General features: G+C 41.0%; 1 protein-coding gene across 1 annotated transcript in view; it reads left to right on the top strand.

Annotated features, from left to right (window-relative positions):
• The window catches only part of CR1 (complement C3b/C4b receptor 1 (Knops blood group)), a 164629-nt gene that overhangs the window by 78399 nt on the left and 65853 nt on the right, over positions 1-20377 (top strand). Inside the window, exons 33-42 of the mRNA XM_054485890.1 lie at positions 372-457; positions 2578-2976; positions 5695-5871; positions 5963-6065; positions 7663-7748; positions 9639-9857; positions 10940-11119; positions 11728-11827; positions 17483-17568; positions 19689-20087. Coding sequence (XP_054341865.1) covers positions 372-457; positions 2578-2976; positions 5695-5871; positions 5963-6065; positions 7663-7748; positions 9639-9857; positions 10940-11119; positions 11728-11827; positions 17483-17568; positions 19689-20087 — 1835 coding nt within the window. The remainder of the gene's footprint in view (positions 1-371; positions 458-2577; positions 2977-5694; positions 5872-5962; positions 6066-7662; positions 7749-9638; positions 9858-10939; positions 11120-11727; positions 11828-17482; positions 17569-19688; positions 20088-20377) is intronic.

Below are 20377 nucleotides of genomic sequence, written 5' to 3'. Positions count from 1 at the left end.
CACACACACAAATTAAGGGAAAATGCAAACAAAAAATGGCAGAAATAATATTTAGAGAAAGATAGAATTTAAGAAAAAAATTGTCTAACAGGTCTACAAAATAATTGTTTTATTTTGGTGCCAGTTACAGTCCACAATGAAGCCAAGATATTAAGAAGCAATGTGGGCCAGGAGAAGTTACAGCAGAAATATCTCTTTCAATAGTGAGAGAATAGGAAAAAGAAGTAGAAAAGCTGGGAACAATAGGTAAAGTTTAGGCTAGGCCTTAGACTTCTCCTACATTGTAATCCTTCTGCTTTGCCACATATGCATGCTGTCAGGAAGTTGATGAGGTATGTACAGCACAATTATTTTCCATTTTTTGCCTTCAGGCACCGACTCATTGGTCACTCATCTGCTGAATGTATCCTCTCAGGCAATACTGCCCATTGGAGCACGAAGCCGCCAATTTGTCAACGTGAGTCGAAATCTCTTTCCCCATTCACCCCACCGTTTAATCCTAGAGTTGTCCTCCTAGAATTACAAAGAATGAATTTCATCCCTCTTGGAAATGGTATCCTTCTGATATTTGAAAAATCCAGTCATATCCTTAAAATGGCTCACAGCATTCCAAACTTCCACCTTCACCTAGAAATACTTTTTTTTTCTTATCTCAGGGTCTAATGTATTTTAAACTAGTCTTTAGCTCACTTAAACAGTCCCCCAATTTCATCCTCTGTTGGATGAACACCTCCCAGTTTGAAGAGCATTTTCTTTAGTGAAGTCAACAAATACAAAGTCAGTGAAAAAAACCCCATATCCTCTCTGCAAGCTCTTAGTATCACATCAGATATTCAAGCCATGCAGCTCTTTCTTCCTCCTTATCCTTTGTCTAAACAGGATCATGCCATCTTCCCTGTGAGTTGTTTGGAAGATGAGCTTTCTACATTTTGGGGAGCAAAGAGGAATGAGCAATTGCAAGCTAACAAGGAATATAAAATGTGTATAATCCTGGGTTTAGTGATGGTGTGAGGAAATCAGCAATTTCAAACCCAGTTGGTGGGAGGACAAGTGGGAACAAACTTTGTAGAAGGGCAATATACTGGCTGGGCACTGCCCTACAGTAGAGTAGGACACAGTATTCAGTTCTTCCAAGATCAGATGAGATTGGGTGCATTCGGGGTGGTATGGCTGTAGATCAGTATCCAGTTCTTTTTATTACTTCTGAATCTCTAAGTATCGTGTTTATTATATGTAATATTGTATATTTGTGCTTTGTCTTTATTAGTTCTTCCAGAGCTTTTGTTCTTATTATTTAATAAAGATGTTATACTGAGCCACGTGTGGTGACTCAAACTTGTAATCCCAGCACTTTGGGAGGCCTAGGTGAGCAGATGGCTTGAGTCCAGGAGTTTGAGACCAGCCTGTACAACATGGTGAAACCCTGTCTCTACAAAAAATGCAAAAACTAAACGGGCACGGTGGCACACGCCTATAGTCCCAACTACTCAGGAGACTGAGAGGTGGGAAGATTGCTTGAGCCAGAGAGGTCAAGGCTGCAATGAGCCATGATCATGCCACTGCACTCCAGTCTGGGCAGCACAGCAAGACCTTGTCTCAAAAAAATGCTATGGTATATGCTTTATTATATTAATAACCAATAGAATAATGACACACGCCTTCTATATAGACAGAACTAAATTAATAATGGTGAGATAACATGGTTAAATTCTCATTTAGCAGGAGAAATAAAAACATAGACTATAGGCTAGGCACAGTGGCTCATGCCTGTAATCCCAGCACATTGGGAGGCTGAGGCGGGCAGATCACTTGAGGTCAGGAGTTCGAGACCAGCCTGGCCAACATGGTGAAACCCCATCTCTACTAAAAATACAAAAGTTAGCCGAGTGAGGTGGCGCATGCTTGAAATCCCAGCTACTCAGGAGGCTGAGGCAGGATAATTGCTTGAACCTGGGAGGCAAGGGATGCAGTGAGCCAAGACCACACCACTGCACTCCAGCCTGGGGAACAGAGTGAGGCTCTGTTAAAAAAAAAAAAAAAAAAAAAAAAGTGGACTCTAATAATACATGGACACATTTAGTGAAATAAACTTAACTGAGTAGAGCAGAGCTTATAATATTTTAAAACTGTAAGAACATGTCTGTACATTAGCAAATATTAGATGAGAATAATATTGTCAATATTTACTTCTGGTAATTTGGAATTTAAAAAAAAACTGTTGGCAAAATTTACAATAAAGTATGATTTTAACAAACCAGGCTGGGCACGGTGGCTCACGCTTATAATCCCAGCACTTTGAAAGGCGGAGGCAGGCAGATTGCTTGAGGCCAGGAGTTCAAGACTAGCCTGCCCAACATGGCCAAACCCCATCTCTACTAAATATACAAAAATAAACCAGACACGGTGGTGCATGCCTGTGATCCCAGCTACTCAGGAGGTTGAGGTGGGAGGATTGCTTCACCTGAGAAGTGGAGGTTGCTGTGAGCCATGATCGTGCCACTACACTCCAGCCTGGGTGACAGAGCAAGACTCTTTCCCAAGGTTTTGTTTTGGTTAATTTGCTGTCTCTTTTTCCAGGAATTCCTTGTGGGCTACCCCCCACCATCGCCAATGGAGATTTCATTAGCACCAACAGAGAGTATTTTCACTACGGATCAGTGGTGACCTACCGCTGCAATCCTGGAAGCAGAGGGAGAAAGGTGTTTGAGCTGGTGGGTGAGCCCTCCATATACTGCACCAGCAATGAAGATCAAGTGGGCATCTGGAGTGGCCCAGCCCCTCAGTGCATTATACCTAATAAATGCACACCTCCAAATGTAGAAAATGGAATATTGGTATCTGACAACAAAAGCTTATTTTCCTTAAATGAAGTTGTGGAGTTTAGGTGTCAGCCTGGCTTTGTCATGAAAGGACCCCCCCGTGTGAAGTGCCGGGCCCTGAACAAATGGGAGCCAGAGCTACCAAGCTGCTCCAGGGGTGAGTCTGACTGAGGCCTAGAAGGGCCCTGCCAGTGACATGCGTTGCTGTTGGATCAGGAGATTAGTGTTTGTTCAGGGGGAGGGATTCGTGCTGAGCATGGTCGAGGAGCAAATTTTCTAAGTAGTGAGCATGAAATTCACGTGTGTGTACATGCACATGAGCTGAAATTGAGAAGCAAAGCTCAACCTGGGCAAGGAATATGATGTTTCTCTGGGGTGCTTATAAAAAGATCTATCAATTACCTTTGAGTATAATAATAGTTGATAGAAAATGAGTGATTCCTCTGGCCAGGCACTATAATACAGGCTATGTGTGAATTTTAATCCTGAAAACAAAGTTATTAGGTAGTTACCAGTTGTTCTATGTTTGTCTGTTTTGTTTTGCTTGAGATACTGTCTTGATCTGTCACTCAGGTTGGACTGCAGTGGTGCCATCATGGCATACTTCACCCTCCGCCTCCCTGGCTCAAGCAATTCTCCTGCCTGAGCCTCCCAAGTAGCTGGGAATATAGGTGCATGCCACCATGCCTGGCTAAGTTTTTTATATTTTTTTGTTGGGACAGAGTCTCACCATGCTGCCCAGGCTTGTCTCAAACTCCTCAGCTCAAGCAATTCACCCATCTTGGCCTCCCAAAGTGCTGGGATTATAGGCATGAGCCACCCCGCCCGGCCTCTATGTTTTACAGAGAATATGTGCCTTAGAGAGATCAGATAACATTCTAAGACACTAACTTGCAGAAAAAACTGGATTGCAAGTCCACCTCACTCCAGAGCCTTGGCTTTGCTCATCAGCATCCAGTCATGAAATCAAAACTTACTCTAGATACTTTCAAGGAGGGAGGGATTTCATGCAGGTTGTATTAGTCTGTTCTCACATTCCTATAAAAAACTACTTGAGACTGGGTAATTTATAAAGAAAAGATGTTTAATTGACTCAGAGTTCTGTAGTCTGTACAGGAGGCATGGCTGGGAAAGTTACAATCATGGTGGAAGGCAAAGAGGAAGCACGAATATCCTCATACGCTTGGCAGGAGAGAGAGAGACAGAGAGCAATGCAGAGGTGTTACAGACTTTGAAACAAGCAGATCTCGAGAGAACTCTATCACAAGACAACACTAGGGTGATGGTGCTAAACCATTAGAAACCACCTCCATGATCCAGTCACTTCCCACCAGGCTCCTTCTCCAACACTGGGAATTACCATTTGACAGGAGATTTGGGAGGGGACACAGAGCCAAACCATATCACAGCTAATAGGTCACAAAGATGTTAGAAGGGCAGGAAAAGCAATAGGACGAAGGCAAAGTTACCAGAGATCAGGGAGCTGCTGTGGCTCCCAGTCTAGAGCACAGGAGCCTGGACTGATGCTGAAATGGCCAGCCCCTCCCACTGAGCAGGCAGCTCCCTGTAAGCTGCTAATACTGAAGGAGCCACCACTGCTGCCAGAATGCAGCTGATATTGCTGGAGCCAAAGTCACTGGCATCGTTACAATTGAAGCTGCAGCTGCTCACTGAAGCTATCTATACTGCCACTGCCTGAGCCACCTCTAGAAGTAGAACAGATTCTGCATCATCCTGCTTTTTAATTTGGTATATATGCCTCCAGTTGGCAGAACCTAACCAGAGCCCAGCTATCAAGGAAGATGAACGATTGTAGTTTTAAGGCCTCCATAGCTAGCTGTCAAAAGACAGTGCAGAAGTGTGAGGCTGGGGGCCAACAGAAATTTAACCATCACATCACCTCAATATTACATCAGCAGGCATTATTTAGTCAAGGGAAACACTGGGTGATGAGCCCTGAAAATGGACATTACAGCATCAGAGTATTCACAAACTCCCTAAAGAAGTTATTTTCTAGTCCAATCCCCCATTTGATGCTTGAGAAACCTGAAGTCCAGAAAAGGGAACCGATCTGCTCAAAGACAAACTGAAACCATTTTTTCCATTTTATAACAGTTTTATGTAACTTAGTTGAGATTCAAATGTGTTCTGATTTCCTGAGATCAGATCAACTATATTAAGAGAGCACCTGAGATGCCATTACAATATGTTGCGTTAAATTACACTCTCATTATGGTGACAGTAGGTCTTTCAGATTTTGTTCGACAATTTCCAGCCTTCTCACTGAAGTGAAATGAATGACTAGGCAGCACCTTGCTGCATAGCATGAAGAGAGGAGACCCATAGTTCCTTACAGGTGGCCGCTGAGAGAAGACTTGAAAGGAGATGAGATAGATGTATGGACGCTATTTGTTGCACCAGTGTGATAGGTGATGGAGGGACCTATTAGATGAGACATGGGCAGGGGCACTCCTTTATTGCCTAAAATGCAAGACTAAATTGGTGATGTCTTTCTAGACAGGAAGTATGAAGATATAAAAATCCATCATTCCTCCCAATTTTGTACTGGGTGAACAGTAATTGGAAGCATTCTAGAAGGAACTATCCATTGGGAAATCTTAGTGGCATACTTCAGATGAAAAACAATGAATTGGGGATACCTCTGTTTTAGTCACAGTTGTGCCATGTGTCAGTTCTATGACTGATGGCAAGACATCTTCCTTGCCCTGTGTATTTAGTTTATCAATGTAATAAGGCTGTTATTCTAATTTTATTATTATATATAGATTTGTAATTATTGTTCCCTTGGCCAGTTTAACAGTGAGAAAAAAGTTGTTTTCACACAATTAGCAGTACTTTGTTTCTCTCTCCCCAGTATGTCAGCCGCCTCCAGATGTCCTGCATGGTGAGCGTACCCAAAGGGACAAGGACAACTTTTCACCCGGGCAGGAAGTGTTCTACAGCTGTGAGCCCAGCTACGACCTCAGAGGGGCTGTGTCTCTGCGTTGCACACCCCAGGGAGACTGGAGCCCTGCAGCCCCCAGATGCGAAGGTGACTAGACTCTTATCTGGCTTGGTATTTTTAGCTTGTGTCTTTATTCTCCACATGCCAGTGATTTCTGTTCATTTTTCTTTTTCTCCAGTGAAATCCTGTGAGGACTTCACGGGCCAACTTCTTAATGGCCGTGTGCTATTTCCAGTAAACCTCCAGCTTGGAGCAAAAGTGGATTTTGTTTGTGATGAAGGGTGAGTATGAGCTTGCCTGACCTGCTGGACATTGAAATTGGGGTTGGGAATCAGTCTAAAAAGGGGAGATTTGGTGTGGCGCACACACACACATTCAGAGAGATGAACTTTCAAAGTTCACATAGGAAGAAAGGAAAGAAACGTATAGAACTAATAACATGAGATATGAAGAGGAAACTGGAACATATATTAACTGGCAAGTTCAAAGGCAAGTATAACTAGTGGTTATGAATATAGAGGTAACACATTAAGCAAAAAATATCAGCCAGGCACGGTGGCTCACACCTGTAATCCCAGCACCTTTGGGAAGTTGAGGCGGGCAGATCGCCAGAGGTCAGGATTTGGAGACCAGCCTGGACAACATGGTGAAACCCTGTCTCTACTAAAAATACAAAAATTAGCTGGGCGTGGTGGCATGTGCCTGTAATCCTAGCTACTCAGGAGGCTGAGGCACCAGAATCACTTGAACTTGGGAGGTGGAGTTTGCAGTGAGCTGAGATGGCACCATTGCACTCCAGAGTGGACAACAAGAGTGAAACTCCATCTCAGGAAAAAAAATCATATTTTACAAGCAAAAAGGAATATGAGTAATTTAGAGAGTCCCAGAAAAAATTGCAAGTAACAAAAAGCTTATTATAAAAAGCTAGGATCATTTAAGAATCATTTCAGTAAATTCTTTAAATCATCAACAGTGAAATTTGTAATAGGACTGAAAATGTAAAAATCAGCATTTTTTAAAAAATTCAGTCATATATCATCTGGCTAGTCATGGGCTCTGGGCTCTGAGCTGGGGTCCTGATGGCTGCTGTTAATATTTCCAGCAAGGTCATTACCTTGTTTATGTCCATCTAGTGCTCTTCACGGGGTGCACATCTCTACACGGGAGCTGACCAGCATGGGCAACAAAGCACTTGATCCCAAAATGTAACACAGAATCTTGGCAGCCTCCAAATGCCAGCACCCAGTAAGAGTTAGGAGCGCATCGGGGCCCAACAGTCATTGAGAATTTTCAACAATTGCATACAAAAATTATGTCCTCTCTTCTTTCCTTTTTCCCCTAGAATATTCACGCATACTCTTCAGCAGCCCAAACTGCCCTTTTGAGCCTTCTTCACGCCATCACATCATCTTCAGATGTGGAGATGAAAGGACAATCTCTGTTCTCTTGCCAGCTGTTTCCCACTTTTCCACTCCAAACTGGGAGCTGTTTTACTTGCTATTCCAGGGTCAGAGTTAGGAAGGCATTGCATTAGAAGACTGGGTTTCTAATAACGACAATGAGTGATTATCAGGTTATCATGGAGTAATCTGTGAAACTCCAAGCCTGGGTCCTGGGTCAAGGGGATGGCATCTATGTCATGACTAGCTTTTTCAATTCAAGCAGGACTATCATGTGACCAAGCTACTGCATTTTGCCATTCTGTATTGCTCCCTTCTGGAGGCTGTGACTGTTCCAGAATAATGTAGCCTGTGCAATTCTGCCATCTGCTGGCCTCTGGTCCTCAAAATCATGAGATTTGGGGCTGGGCCTTAGATTGTGAACTAAGTGTCCTCTTGGCTGAAACAGCTCACTATTCACTCCTATTTTCTTCTTTAGATTTCAATTAAAAGGCAGCTCTGCTAGTTATTGTGTCTTGGCTGGAACGGAAAGCCTTTGGAATAGCAGTGTTCCAGTGTGTGAACGTGAGTAATAGGAGTAACATTTCAGGCCAATCTCTCCCCTTCATCTGTTCAGTATTTGCCCTATGGCCTCCCTCAATGTGATTCTTCAATTTTCTAGTCTGAATTATCGATTTAAAAATTGCTTATTTTAATAATGTTTGGTTATGAATCAATGTATACATCACCTGTCTTTGCAACCATCTGATCTGTCTCTGTCCTTCTGTATTCCGTGTTCTAGTGCAATAAATCCTTTGGTCATGTGTGTCTAGGTCAGGAGAGATTAGATAATGTGAAGCTTTAACAATTTGCTTTCTTTCTCTATTTTTTTCTTTTTTTTTCTCTTCCTTCCTTCCTTCAGTTCTTTCTTCCCCTCTTCTCTCCCTCTCCCCTTTCTTCTTTCCTTCCTCCCTTCTTTCTTTTTCATTTTGTTCTCCCATCAAGGTGCAGTCAGTCTACAATTTATATATATATATGATAATACACAAATATTAAACATGCCTTTATTTAATCAATATTTATTGATCACATACTTTGTGCCTGATGTTCATCTAGCCACTGGAGTTATATCAGTGAACAAGATGGATGAATTCCCTGTCCCCATGTTGTTTCTACTCAGGTGGGGAGAGGGACAAGAAAAAAAATAAATTCAATGCTATGAGACAATAGAGCAAAGCATTGAGGAATGAGGCAAAAATGGGGAGCAACATTAGACAGGGTGAGCAGTTTGAGACTCCTTAAATTCTCAAAACATGTACCTAAATAATTTATGCCAAGAGATTCATAATTAGTCATTTTTTTAAAATGAGCCTCATATGTTCAGTATTCAGTAGACTACTGATTTCTCCTAGTCTACCCATTTATAATTTCCCCAATGGAAGATAGAACTTTGCTTCAATTCTTGATTCTAATGATTGGAAAACATGTTTCTTTAGAAAACCATGAAATTTTACTAAAATGTTTACGTTGTTAGAAATGTACTTGGACATCTTGCAGTGCTTTTTAGAGTAAAATTTTGGAAGAATGTAACTTATATAGAGATTCTTGCTGTCTAAGAAATCCAGTGCTCCTTGAAGCAGCATGACAAATGTCTGTTCTACTATCATGCACAAAAGCTCATTGACTGGACTACTCAAGCTCTCTCTTATTTTTTCATAACTCTTGCTAGTTAAAATAGCTTCTTCCAAATTCCAGTTCTAATGAAAAATGCCAATTAGAAATGAGGAAGAGACTGTTCTAAACAAATCAGTAGATGCTAGAAAGGAGTAACAACTTGAAACCTGACCCAGAGAGTAAAAAGAGAAAATAAATCATCAACAGACCTAGACATTTTCAAAAGCAAAGCAATCTGAATCCATTTGGAGTTTTTTTTATCATGGCCTGACTATGTTTCGATTCACTGTGACAGAGCTATTGTTATCACTGAGATTGATGATCAATATCAATAAGTAATCAGCGAAAGGTTTCACCTATTTAGGATGATTAGCACACATATATACATTTGAGAAATATTTCCTAAGAACGTAGGCTCCTTCCTCAGCACTGTGTCCCCAGGATCCTGATGAAGGGCTGACACAGGATAAGTGCTCAATTAATATATATTGACTAAAGGAATAGGTAACCCTTCAAAATGGTTATTTTTCTTCTTCAAATGTTTTGCTACTTCATTAAAGTTGTAAAGTTTCTATTGTCCAGGAACCGTTACTATCTGGAAGATTCAGGATAGACAAATCTCTGTTGTACTTTGTAACACATTTTCATTGACATCTCATTTAATCCAACTCTTCAAAGTCCTAATGTCTATTGTCATCTTCTTAGCATATTTTCAGCAACACCAATCATAGCACCCTGTAATTGCAGAATACCTCTGGTGAAACCCCTGAGTGAAACTTAGAGCTTTTGCCTTTTTTCTAGAAATCTTTTGTCCAAGTCCTCCAGTTATTCCTAATGGGAGACACACAGGAAAACCTCTGGAAGTCTTTCCCTTTGGAAAAGCAGTAAATTACACATGCGACCCCCACCCAGACAGAGGGATGACCTTCGACCTCATTGGAGAGAGCACCATCCGCTGCACAAGTGACCCTCAAGGGAATGGGATTTGGAGCAGCCCTGCCCCTCGCTGTGGAATTCTGGGTTAGTGCTCATTTCCCCACATCCCAAATGGGTTCAGAATATCTAGCCCAGGCCCTCCATATTTCCATAATTACAATGTAGCATTTATTAGTGTGTGTGCATTTACCACAATGGAATGCCAAACCAATGATAAATGGTTCTAAGGTAGGTCAACACATAAGATCCTGATGACCTTTGCAGATGGAGGGACTGATGAAAAAAGAGGGAGGCGGTGAGTGGTGGGAAAGTCCTTCATTAGAATCATATGAATTAAAAACAAATGCCTGTGAATCCCCTTATTGAAATGGTTGGCTTAGAAATCTGACCTAGAAAATCAGTGGCTCCTTCTGCCAGGAAATGTCTTGAGTTTCCACCCATGCTTGTCAGCCTCTCATTGGAGTTTTGATGCCTTGAAGTACAAGGAAAGCAGACACGAAAGGTGGAACCTGGGCAGAAGAACTCTTTCTGGCTTCCTAAAAATGTGAAAAATTAAATCGGAGCTATCTTTACATTAAATTATATGAGCATTAGCTGAGTGTGGTGGCAAATGCCTGTGGTCCCAGCTACTCGGGAGGCGGAGATGGGAGTATCACTTAAGCCTGGGAGGCAGAGGTTGCAGTGAGCCGAGATTGTGCCACTGCACTTCAGCCTGGGTGACAGAGTGAGACCCTATCTCAAAAACAATAAAAATAGGCTGGCCGCAGTGGCTCACACCTGTAATCCCAGCACTTTGGGAGGCCAAGGTGGGCAGATCACTTGAGGTCAGGAGCTCCAGACCAGCCTGTTAACATGGTGAAACTCCAACTCTACTAAAAATAGAAAAAAAAATTAAAAATAAAAATAAATAAATTATATGAGTAGAAAGACCAGATAGCAGACTAGTCTTCCAGATAATACACTTTCTTATAAGCCTTTGCTAATGGAACTTTCCCTCCCATTTTACAGGGGAGTTATCGGTGTGTGTTTTTGTTGTTGTTGTTGTTGTTGTTTTACAACTAAAAGTTTCTTTTCTTCTGGCATCAAATCTACCAAGGAAGAGAAAAGAGGAAACACATTGGGTATCTTTTTATTAACTCAGATATCCTTGATTTCTTGGTCTCTAGGTCACTGTCAAGCCCCAGATCATTTTCTGTTTGCTAAGTTGAAAACCCAAACCAATGCATCTGACTTTCCCATTGGGACATCTTTAAAGTATGAATGCCATCCTGAGTACTACGGGAGGCCATTCTCTATCACATGTCTAGATAACCTGGTCTGGTCGAGTCCCAAAGATGTCTGTAAACGTGAGTAAACTTGCACTGGGTCTTTCCCATGTCTGCAAAAGTTTCTTATTGAATTTTTTCAAATGTGGAATATGAGAAACCTTTTTTGAAAAGTGTGCAGATAGGTGGATGTTTTTCTTGTAGGTCATCCTTGATTATTGCTTGAAATGCTCACTTTATGAGAATGTTTCAAGGAATATTTGTAGAGAAAATCTTCATTCCCTATGGGAAAGAAAATAATAGATGACTCTAGATTGGAAAAAAAAAAATGGTGTAGGAAGACAAATTCTGTTTGAATAACTAGGTGGGAAGAAATCCTTTGCAACCATTGAAATATATTGATAGTAAATAATGCCATAAATGACCTTTATATTTTGATAAGGGATGCAAGGTCTCTCCACAGATCTAAATCTAGATCTAAATAGATCCAGAGGGAAGGTCTTTTTGAAAGTGGGTCTTAGTAGGTGGCTGATCCTCAGCACTCTGATGAGTTTTCTCAAGGTGCCAAAATCTGTGGAACCATCAGAACCGCCTGTTTTCTTCAGGAAGCTACATGCAGGTTGAGACCTTACATACTGAAGAAAGCTCAGATTACTCTACCTGGCTCCAAAATACTTTCTTTCCCATAGGTAAATCATGTAAAACTCCTCCAGATCCAGTGAATGGCATGGTACATGTGATCACAGACATCCAGGTTGGATCCAGAATCAACTATTCTTGTACTACAGGGTGAGTTGGCAGCAACATCTCTTGGTTCAAGAGTTTCAGCATAGCAATACTACCTTCTAGCCACATCTCAGGAAGGAAACTAGGTTATTGCCAACTGCTCTTAAGAGGCTTGAACCCAGATGTTAACTCCTGATTGAAATGAACAAACATAGGAGAAGATTAGGGGAAAAATCTGTGTTCTTGCTGGAAACCAGGGCAGTGCACATATAAAGTGTATGCCATTCACTGGATGGGAAGGAAAAAAAATTAGAAGTGTAGTAGTCAAAGCACACAAACAACCCTAACCCAGAGTAGACATTGCTGGAAAAAAGGGAAGACCATGTTGCAGCTGTGTGAGAGAACAAATCTTAATGATAACAGCAGGATCGCTTGCTAGGGCTGCCATCAAAAAGTACAGGCCTTCCTCGTTTTACTGTACTTTGTGGATGTTATGCTTTTTATAAATTGAAAGTTTGTGGCAAAGCTATGACAAGCATGTCGGTCGGCATCATTTATCCAACAGCGTGTGTTCACTTCGTGTCTCTGTGTAGCATTTTGGTTATTCTCACAATATCCCAGATGTTTTCATTATTATCATGTCTGTGATAGTGATCTGTCATCAGTGATCTTTGATGTTACTATTGTCATTATTTGGGGTCCCTACGAACTGCACCCATATAAGACAGAAAACTTAATCAATAAATGTGCGTGCTTTGACTGCTCCATGGAGCAGACATTCCCCTTTTCTCTCCCTCTCTTCAGGACTCCCTAATCCCTGAGACACAATAATACTAAAATGAGGCCAATTAATAACCCTACAATAGCCTTTAAGTGTTGACATGAGGGAGGAGTCATGCATCTCTTACTTTAAATCAAAAGCTAGAGATGATTAAGCTTACTGAGGAAGTTATGTTGAAAGCCAAGATAGGCCAAAAGCCATTCCTCGTGTGCCAAAGAGCTAGGCAGTTATAAAGGCAAAGCAAAAATACTTGAAGGAAATTTAAAGTGCTATTCCAGTGAACACATAAATAATAAGAAGGTAAAACAGCCTTATTGCTGATATGGAAGAAGTTTTAATGGTCTAGGTATAAGATCAAACTAGAAACATTTCCTGAAGCCAAAGCGTAATCCTGAGCAAGGCCCTAACTCTCTTCAATTCTATGAAGGCTGACAGAGGTAAGGAAGCTGCAGAAAAAAGTCTGGAAGCTAGCAGAATTTGATTCCTGAGGTTTAAGGAAAGAAGCTCCCTCCATAACATAAAGGTCCAAGGTGAAGCAGCCAGTGCTCATATAGAAGCTGCAGCAAATCATCTAGAAGATCTAGCTAAGATCACTGATGAAGGTATTACACTAAATAACAGATTTTCCATGTAGACAAAACAGCCATCTATTGGACTTTCATAGCTAGAGAGGAGAAGCCAATGCCTGGGTTCAAAGCTTCAAAGAACAGGCTGACTTTTTAGGAACTAATGCCGCTGGTGACTTTGAGTTGAAGCCAATGCTCACTGATGATTCTAAAAATCCTAGGGCCCTTAAGCATTATGTTAAATGTACCTTGCCTGTGTCTATAAATGGAAGAACAAAGCCTGATGACAGAGGTATGTTTGTGGCATAGTTTACTGAATATTTTAAGCCCACTGTTGAGATCTAGTGCTCAGAAGAACAGATTCCTTTCAAAATATTCCTGCTCATTGGCATTGCACCTAAGCAGCCAAGAGCTCCAACAGAGATGGACACGGAGATGAATGGAGTTTTCCTGCCTGCTAACAACAGCAGCCATTCTGCAGCCCATGGCTGAAGGAGTAATTTTGACTTTCAAATTTCACTATTTAAGAAATACATTTTGTAAGGTGAGTCCCCACAGACAGTAATTCCTCTGATGGATCTGAACAAAATAAGTTGAAAACTGCTGGAAAGAATTCATCATTCTACGTACCATTAAGAACATTCATGATTCATGGGAAGAGCTTAAAATATCAACAATAACAGGAGTTTGGTAGAAGTTAATTCCAACCCTCATGGCTGACTTTGAGAGGTTCAAGACTTCAGCAGAGGAAATAACTGCAGATGTGGTGAAAATAGCAAGAGAACTGCAATCAGAAGTGAAGCCTCAAGATGTGACTGAATTGCTACAACTTCATGATCAAACTTGAACAGATGAGGAGTTGCTTCTTATGAATCAGCAGAGAAAGTGGTTTTTTTGACGTGGAGTCTCTTCCCGGTGATGATGACATGAGCATTGTGAAAATGACCACAAAGGATACAGAGTATTACAAAAACTTAGGTGATAAAGCAGCAGCAGTATCTGGGAGGATTAACTCCAATTTTGAAAGCAGTTCAGAGGGTAAAATGTTATCAAACAGCATTGCATGCTAGAAAAATCTTTCGTGAAAGGAAGAGTCAATCAATACAGCAGTTTTATTGCTGTCTCAGCTTAAGAAATTGCCACAGCCAGCCCAGCCTTCAGCAACCACCACCCTGATCAGTCAGCAGCCATCAGCCTTGAGGCAAGACCCTCCACCAGCAAAAAGATTACAAATTATTGAAGGTCAGATAATCTTTAGCATTTTTAATCAATCAACCTTTTTTTAAAGTATGACTTTGTTTAGACATAATGCTATTTCACACTTAATAGACTACCGTATAGTATAAACACAACTTTTAGACTCACTGAGAAATCAAAAAATTCATCTGACTCATTTGTTGTAATATGTGTTTTATTGTGGTGGTCTGGAACTGAACCTGCAATATCTTTGAGGAATGTCTGTAACACGAAGTGGGCGGCTTAATACAACAGAAGTTTTTGGAGTTCCATTCTAGAGACTGGAAATCCAAAATCAAGGTGTTGAGAGGGCCACTCTCCCTCTGAATCCTGTAGGGTAGGATCCTTCATTGCATCTTCCAGCTTCTGGAGCCACAGGCCTTCCTTGGCATGTGGCAGCAGAACTCCAATTTCTGTCTCTGTTCTCATACAGCCATCTTCCCTCTGGGTCTGTGTCCTCATATGCTGTGCTCTCTGTGCATGTCTGTGTCCAAAGTTTTCCCTTTTAATAAGGGCACCAGTCACACTGGATTAGGGCCTACCTTAATGACCTCATCTTAACTTGATTGCATCTGCAAAGATTGTATTTCCAAATAAGATCACATCCACAGGGACTGGAGGTTAAGACTTCAACATACTTGGGGAGACACAATTCAACCTATAACAGAGCCCCTTTGAAAATGTCAGGCCTCAGGTGCTCACAGCGCACGGTCCAGCTGTTGGTGCTCACCCTTGCTCAGCACACAGTGGAGACTCTGCCTCAATCTCTCTCTTCACGGGAACAGCTAAGCCAGGTAGTGAATAGGGGTTACATTTGTGTCACCACAACAAACACTGAAAGGAAGTTTGTGGTGTCCAGCACATTTGCCAGCATAGGCCTCACAGACCACAGCACCTAGAATCTGACAAAAATTAGAATAAATCCAATGTTTCCTTTTCTCTTTCTTTTTAAGCATTTTTAAATACAATTGATAAATTTCCTGACTGTACCCTCCACATCTTGCATTGCTGAATAAGTGCGGAACCTCTCTATGGCATAAAGCAGAAAAACATTGAGCTTATGAGAAGAAACAGGAAATACATGTAAAAGAGACCAGTCTGAAAAATCAAGAGAAATTTTACAAAAGAGATTTACTGCCAAGAAACCAGGGAAACTTTCAGAACACTCTCCTTTTCATATTTGTAACAAGATTCAATTGTACAAATACTTCTGTGAAACTAGCCATAAAGTGTGTACATGAATGAATATATGCATTCAGTGTGTTTATATATTTCATTTCATACATGTGATCTATATCATATATATGTATATCACAATGAATATTGCAGAAAATTAAAGCAAAGAGTAAGAAGAGTTAACCACATGTTCCCTGAATGCAGTGGGAAAAGATGAAAAGGAGAAGACAGGCAAGTACAGTGGCTCACACATGTAATCCCAACACATTGAGAAGCCAAGGCAAGAGGATCACTTGAGCCCAGGAGCTCAAGACCAGCCTGGACAACATGGCAAAAACCCATCTCTACAAAAAAGTATAAAAATTAGCTGGGCATGGCGGCATGTGCCTGTAGTCACAACTAGGCAGGAGACTGAAGTGGGAAGATCACCTGAGCCCAGGAGACTGAGGCTTCAGTGAGCTTTGATGGCACCCTTGCACTCCAGCCTGGATGACAGAATGAGACCCTGTCTCAAAAAAGGAAAAAGAGAAGACATATGTAACAGTGTCAGGATTCAAAATACATGTAGTAAAAATTCTAGAAGGGTGAACAAATAAGTCCATACCTAGCCATCAGTAGGGAAACTTCTGTGTTTCAGGGATAGAGAAAAAAACTCAGATTCCAGAAATAAAACATGAAAATGTAATACCTGCAAAAGAAATAAATTTATTGACACCACACTGATTCTATACAACACTAAATTGTATAAGATAGCATTTCTATTGAGCCAAGCTAATATTCACACCTAGAGGCTCCAGGTACACATTAAAGGATGAGCAAAGACACAAAAATTGTACCATTTAAGTACGTTTCCCAGGCAATTCACAGGCAAATTTTTAAAAAGGAGAATGATGAATTCCAAAGGAAATCGCAATGAGATAGGATATTGGTAAAAAGAAAAACAACAATAAAAAAACATACACACAAAAACTTGGCAATGTAATCATAATTTATTAATAATCTCTCTAAACTCATAGAACATATCAATAAAACTAGGAAATGTGAGACAGCAAGAAAAGGTAGGCTATACTTGCATTACAGAAAAGATGAGTAGACTGACTATATAGAGTTTGACTCTAAAATTGAGAAAATAGGTTTAAATATCTGTTGTGTGCATATGCATGTGTATAATATACAGGTACACATATAAAATGAAATTCCTCATTGAAAAAAATAATAAGTTTAATTTCCAAATTATTAGAAAGACTAAAACAGCTGAATCTATCTCTTCCATATAGCAAGAGAGAGGGAAGGAAAAGGAAAGGCAAGGAATGCATTTGTCTCTTCCACCAAAAATAAGCCCCCTTATGTTTGGGTCAGTTCATTTTATTCATTGCTTTCTCCACATCTTCATCATTGGGCATCGTGAAATCAATGAAAAAGGCAGTGAAAGAATGATGATGAAAGCAAATCAAATGTATCATTTATCTCAATACATTTGGTTTAATCTTCTTGTTGAAAGACAAAGTCTCCTAGACAAGATCAAAAGCAACAAATCTTGTATTTATAAAAAACATGTCTCAAGTAAAATGACATAGTATTACGCACACACACACACAAATTAAGCGAAAATGCAAACAAAAAAAGGCAAAAATAATATTTAGAGAAAGATAGAATTTAAGAAAAAAATTGTCTAACAGGTCTACAAAATAATTTTTTTATTTTGGTGCCAGTTACAGTCCACAATGAAGCCAATATATTAAGAAGCAATGTGGGCCAGGAGAAGTTACAGCAGAAATATCTCTTTCAATAATGAGAGAATAGGAAAAAGAAGTAGAAAAGCTGGAAACAATAGGTAAAGTTTAGGCTAGGCCTTAGACTTCTCCTACATTGTAATCCTTCTGCTTTGCCACGTATGCATGCTGTCAGGAAGCTGATGAGGTATGTACAGCACAATTATTTTCCATTTTTTGCCTTCAGGCACCGACTCATTGGTCACTCATCTGCTGAATGTATCCTCTCAGGCAATACTGCCCATTGGAGCACGAAGCCGCCAATTTGTCAACGTGAGTCGAAATCTCTTTCCCCATTCACCCCACCGTTTAATCCTAGAGTTGTCCTCCTAGAATTACAAAGAATGAATCTCATCCCTCTTGGAAATGGTATCCTTCTGATATTTGAAGAATCCAGTCATATCCTTAAAATGGCTCACAGCATTCCAAACTTCCACCTTCACCTAGAAATACTTTTTTTTTTCTTATCTCAAGGTCTAATGTATTTTAAACTAGTCGTTAGCTCATTTAACCAGCCCCCAATGTCCTCTTCTGTTGGTTGAGCACCTCGCAGTTTGAAGAGCATTTTCTTTAGTGAAGTCAACAAATACAAAGTCAGTGAAAGAAACCCCATATCCTCTCTGCAAGCTCTTAGTATCACATCAGATATTCAAGCCATGCAGCTCTTTCTTCCTCCTTATCCTTTGTCTAAACAGGATCATGCCATCTTCCCTGTGAGTTGTTTGGAAGATGAGCTTTCTACATTTTGGGGAGCAAAGAGGAATGAGCAATTGCAAGCTAACAAGGAATATAAAATGTGTATAATCCTGGGTTTAGTGATGGTGTGAGGAAATCAGCAATTTCAAACCCAGTTGGTGGGAGGATAAGTGGGAACAAACTTTGTAGAAGGGCAATATACTGGCTGGGCACTGTCCTACAGTAGAGTAGGATACAGTATTCAGTTCTTCCAAGATCAGATGAGATTGGGTGCATTCGGGGTGGTATGGCTGTAGATCAGTATCCAGTTCTTTTTATTACTTCTGAATCTCTAAGTATCGTGTTTATTATATGTAATATTGTATATTTGTGCTTTGTCTTTATTAGTTCTTCCAGAGCTTTTGTTCTTATTATTTAATAAAGATGTTATACTGAGCCACGTGTGGTGACTCAAACTTGTAATCCCAGCACTTTGGGAGGCCTAGGTGAGCAGATGGCTTGAGTCCAGGAGTCTGAGACCAGCCTGTACAACATGGTGAAACCCTGTCTCTACAAAAAATACAAAAACTAAACAGGCACTGTGGCACACGCCTATAGTCCCAACTACTCAGGAGACTGAGAGGTGGGAAGATTGCTTGAGCCAGAGAGGTCAAGGCTGCAATGAGCCATGATCATGCCACTGCACTCCAGCCCAGGCAACAGAGCAAGACCTTGTCTCAAAAAAGAACGCTATGCTGTATGGTTTATTATATTAATATCCAATACCATAAAGGCAAATGCCTTCTATATAGAGAAAACTAGATTAATAATGGTGAGATAACATGGTTAAATTCTCATTTAGCAGGAGAAATAAAAACATAGACTATAGGCTAGGCACAGTGGCTCATGCCTGTAATCCCAGCACATTGGGAGGCTGAGGCGGGCAGATCACTTGAGGTCAGGAGTTCGAGACCAGCCTGGCCAACACGGTGAAACCCCGTCTCTACTAAAAATACAAAAGTTAGCTGAGTGTGGTGGCGCATGCCTGTAATCCCAGCTACTCAGGAGGCTGAGGCAGGAAAATTGCTTGTACCTGGGAGGCGGGGGTTGCAGTGAGCCCAGATCACACCACCGCACTCCAGCCTGGGGAACAGAGTGAGGCTCTGTTAAAACAAACAAACAAACAAAAAACACATGGACTCTAATAATATGTGGACACATTTAGTGAAATAAGGTTAACTGAGTAGAGCAGAACTCATAATATTTTAAAACTGTAAGAACATATCTGTACATTAGCAAATATTAGATGAGAATAATATTGTCAATATTTACTTCTGGTAATTTGAAATTAAAAAAAAACTGTTAGTAAAATTTACAATAAAGTATAATTATTAGAAACCAGGCTGGGCGTGGTGGCTCACGCTTATAATCCCAGCACTTTGAAAGGCGGAGGCAGGCAGATTGCTTGAGGCCAGGAGTTCAGGACTAGCCTGCCCAACATGGCCAAACCCCATCTCTACTAAAAATACAAAAATAAACCAGACACGGTGGTGCATGCCTGTGATCCCAGCTACTCAGAAGGTTGAGATGGGAGGATTGCTTCACCTGGGAAGTGGAGGTTGCAGTGAGCCATAATTGTGCCACTGCATTCCAGCCTGGGTGACAGCAAGACTCTTTCCCAAGGTTTTGTTTTGGTTAACTCGCTGTCTCTTTTTCAGGAATTCCTTGTGGGCTACCCCCGACCATCGCCAATGGAGATTTCATTAGCACCAACAGAGAGTATTTTTACTATGGATCAGTGGTGACCTACCGCTGCAATCCTGGAAGCAGAGGGAGAAAGGTGTTTGAGCTTGTGGGTGAGCCATCCATATACTGCACCAGCAATGAAGATCAAGTGGGCATCTGGAGTGGCCCGGCCCCTCAGTGCATTATACCTAACAAATGCACGCCTCCAAATGTGGAAAATGGAATATTGGTATCTGACAACAGAAGCTTATTTTCCTTAAATGAAGTTGTGGAGTTTAGGTGTCAGCCTGGCTTTGTCATGAAAGGACCCCCCCGTGTGCAATGCCAGGCTCTGAACAAATGGCAGCCAGGGTTACCAAGCTGCTCCAGGGGTGAGTCTGACTGATGCCTAGAAGGGCCCTGCCAGTGACATGCGTTGCTGTTGGATCAGGAAATGAGTATTTGTTCAGGGGGAGGGATGTGTGGTGAGGAGGGTGGGAAAGTAAGTTTTGGGGGAAGAAGCATGAAATTAAGAATTGGGGGTGTGCATGCACCCATGCATATGTGTCTTCATTTTGAAAAGCAAGACCTTAATTAGCCAGGAAAAAAGCTATTTTGGACTCACCTATTATTTAATTATCTGGGCAAAGTACCAGCTGCAATCTCTCAATTATATTTAAAA

The sequence above is a fragment of the Pongo pygmaeus genome, chromosome 1, assembly GCF_028885625.2.
Source record: "Pongo pygmaeus isolate AG05252 chromosome 1, NHGRI_mPonPyg2-v2.0_pri, whole genome shotgun sequence".
NCBI classification, from domain to species: domain Eukaryota; kingdom Metazoa; phylum Chordata; class Mammalia; order Primates; family Hominidae; genus Pongo; species Pongo pygmaeus.
This window is presented reverse-complemented; position numbering and strand designations above follow the sequence as displayed.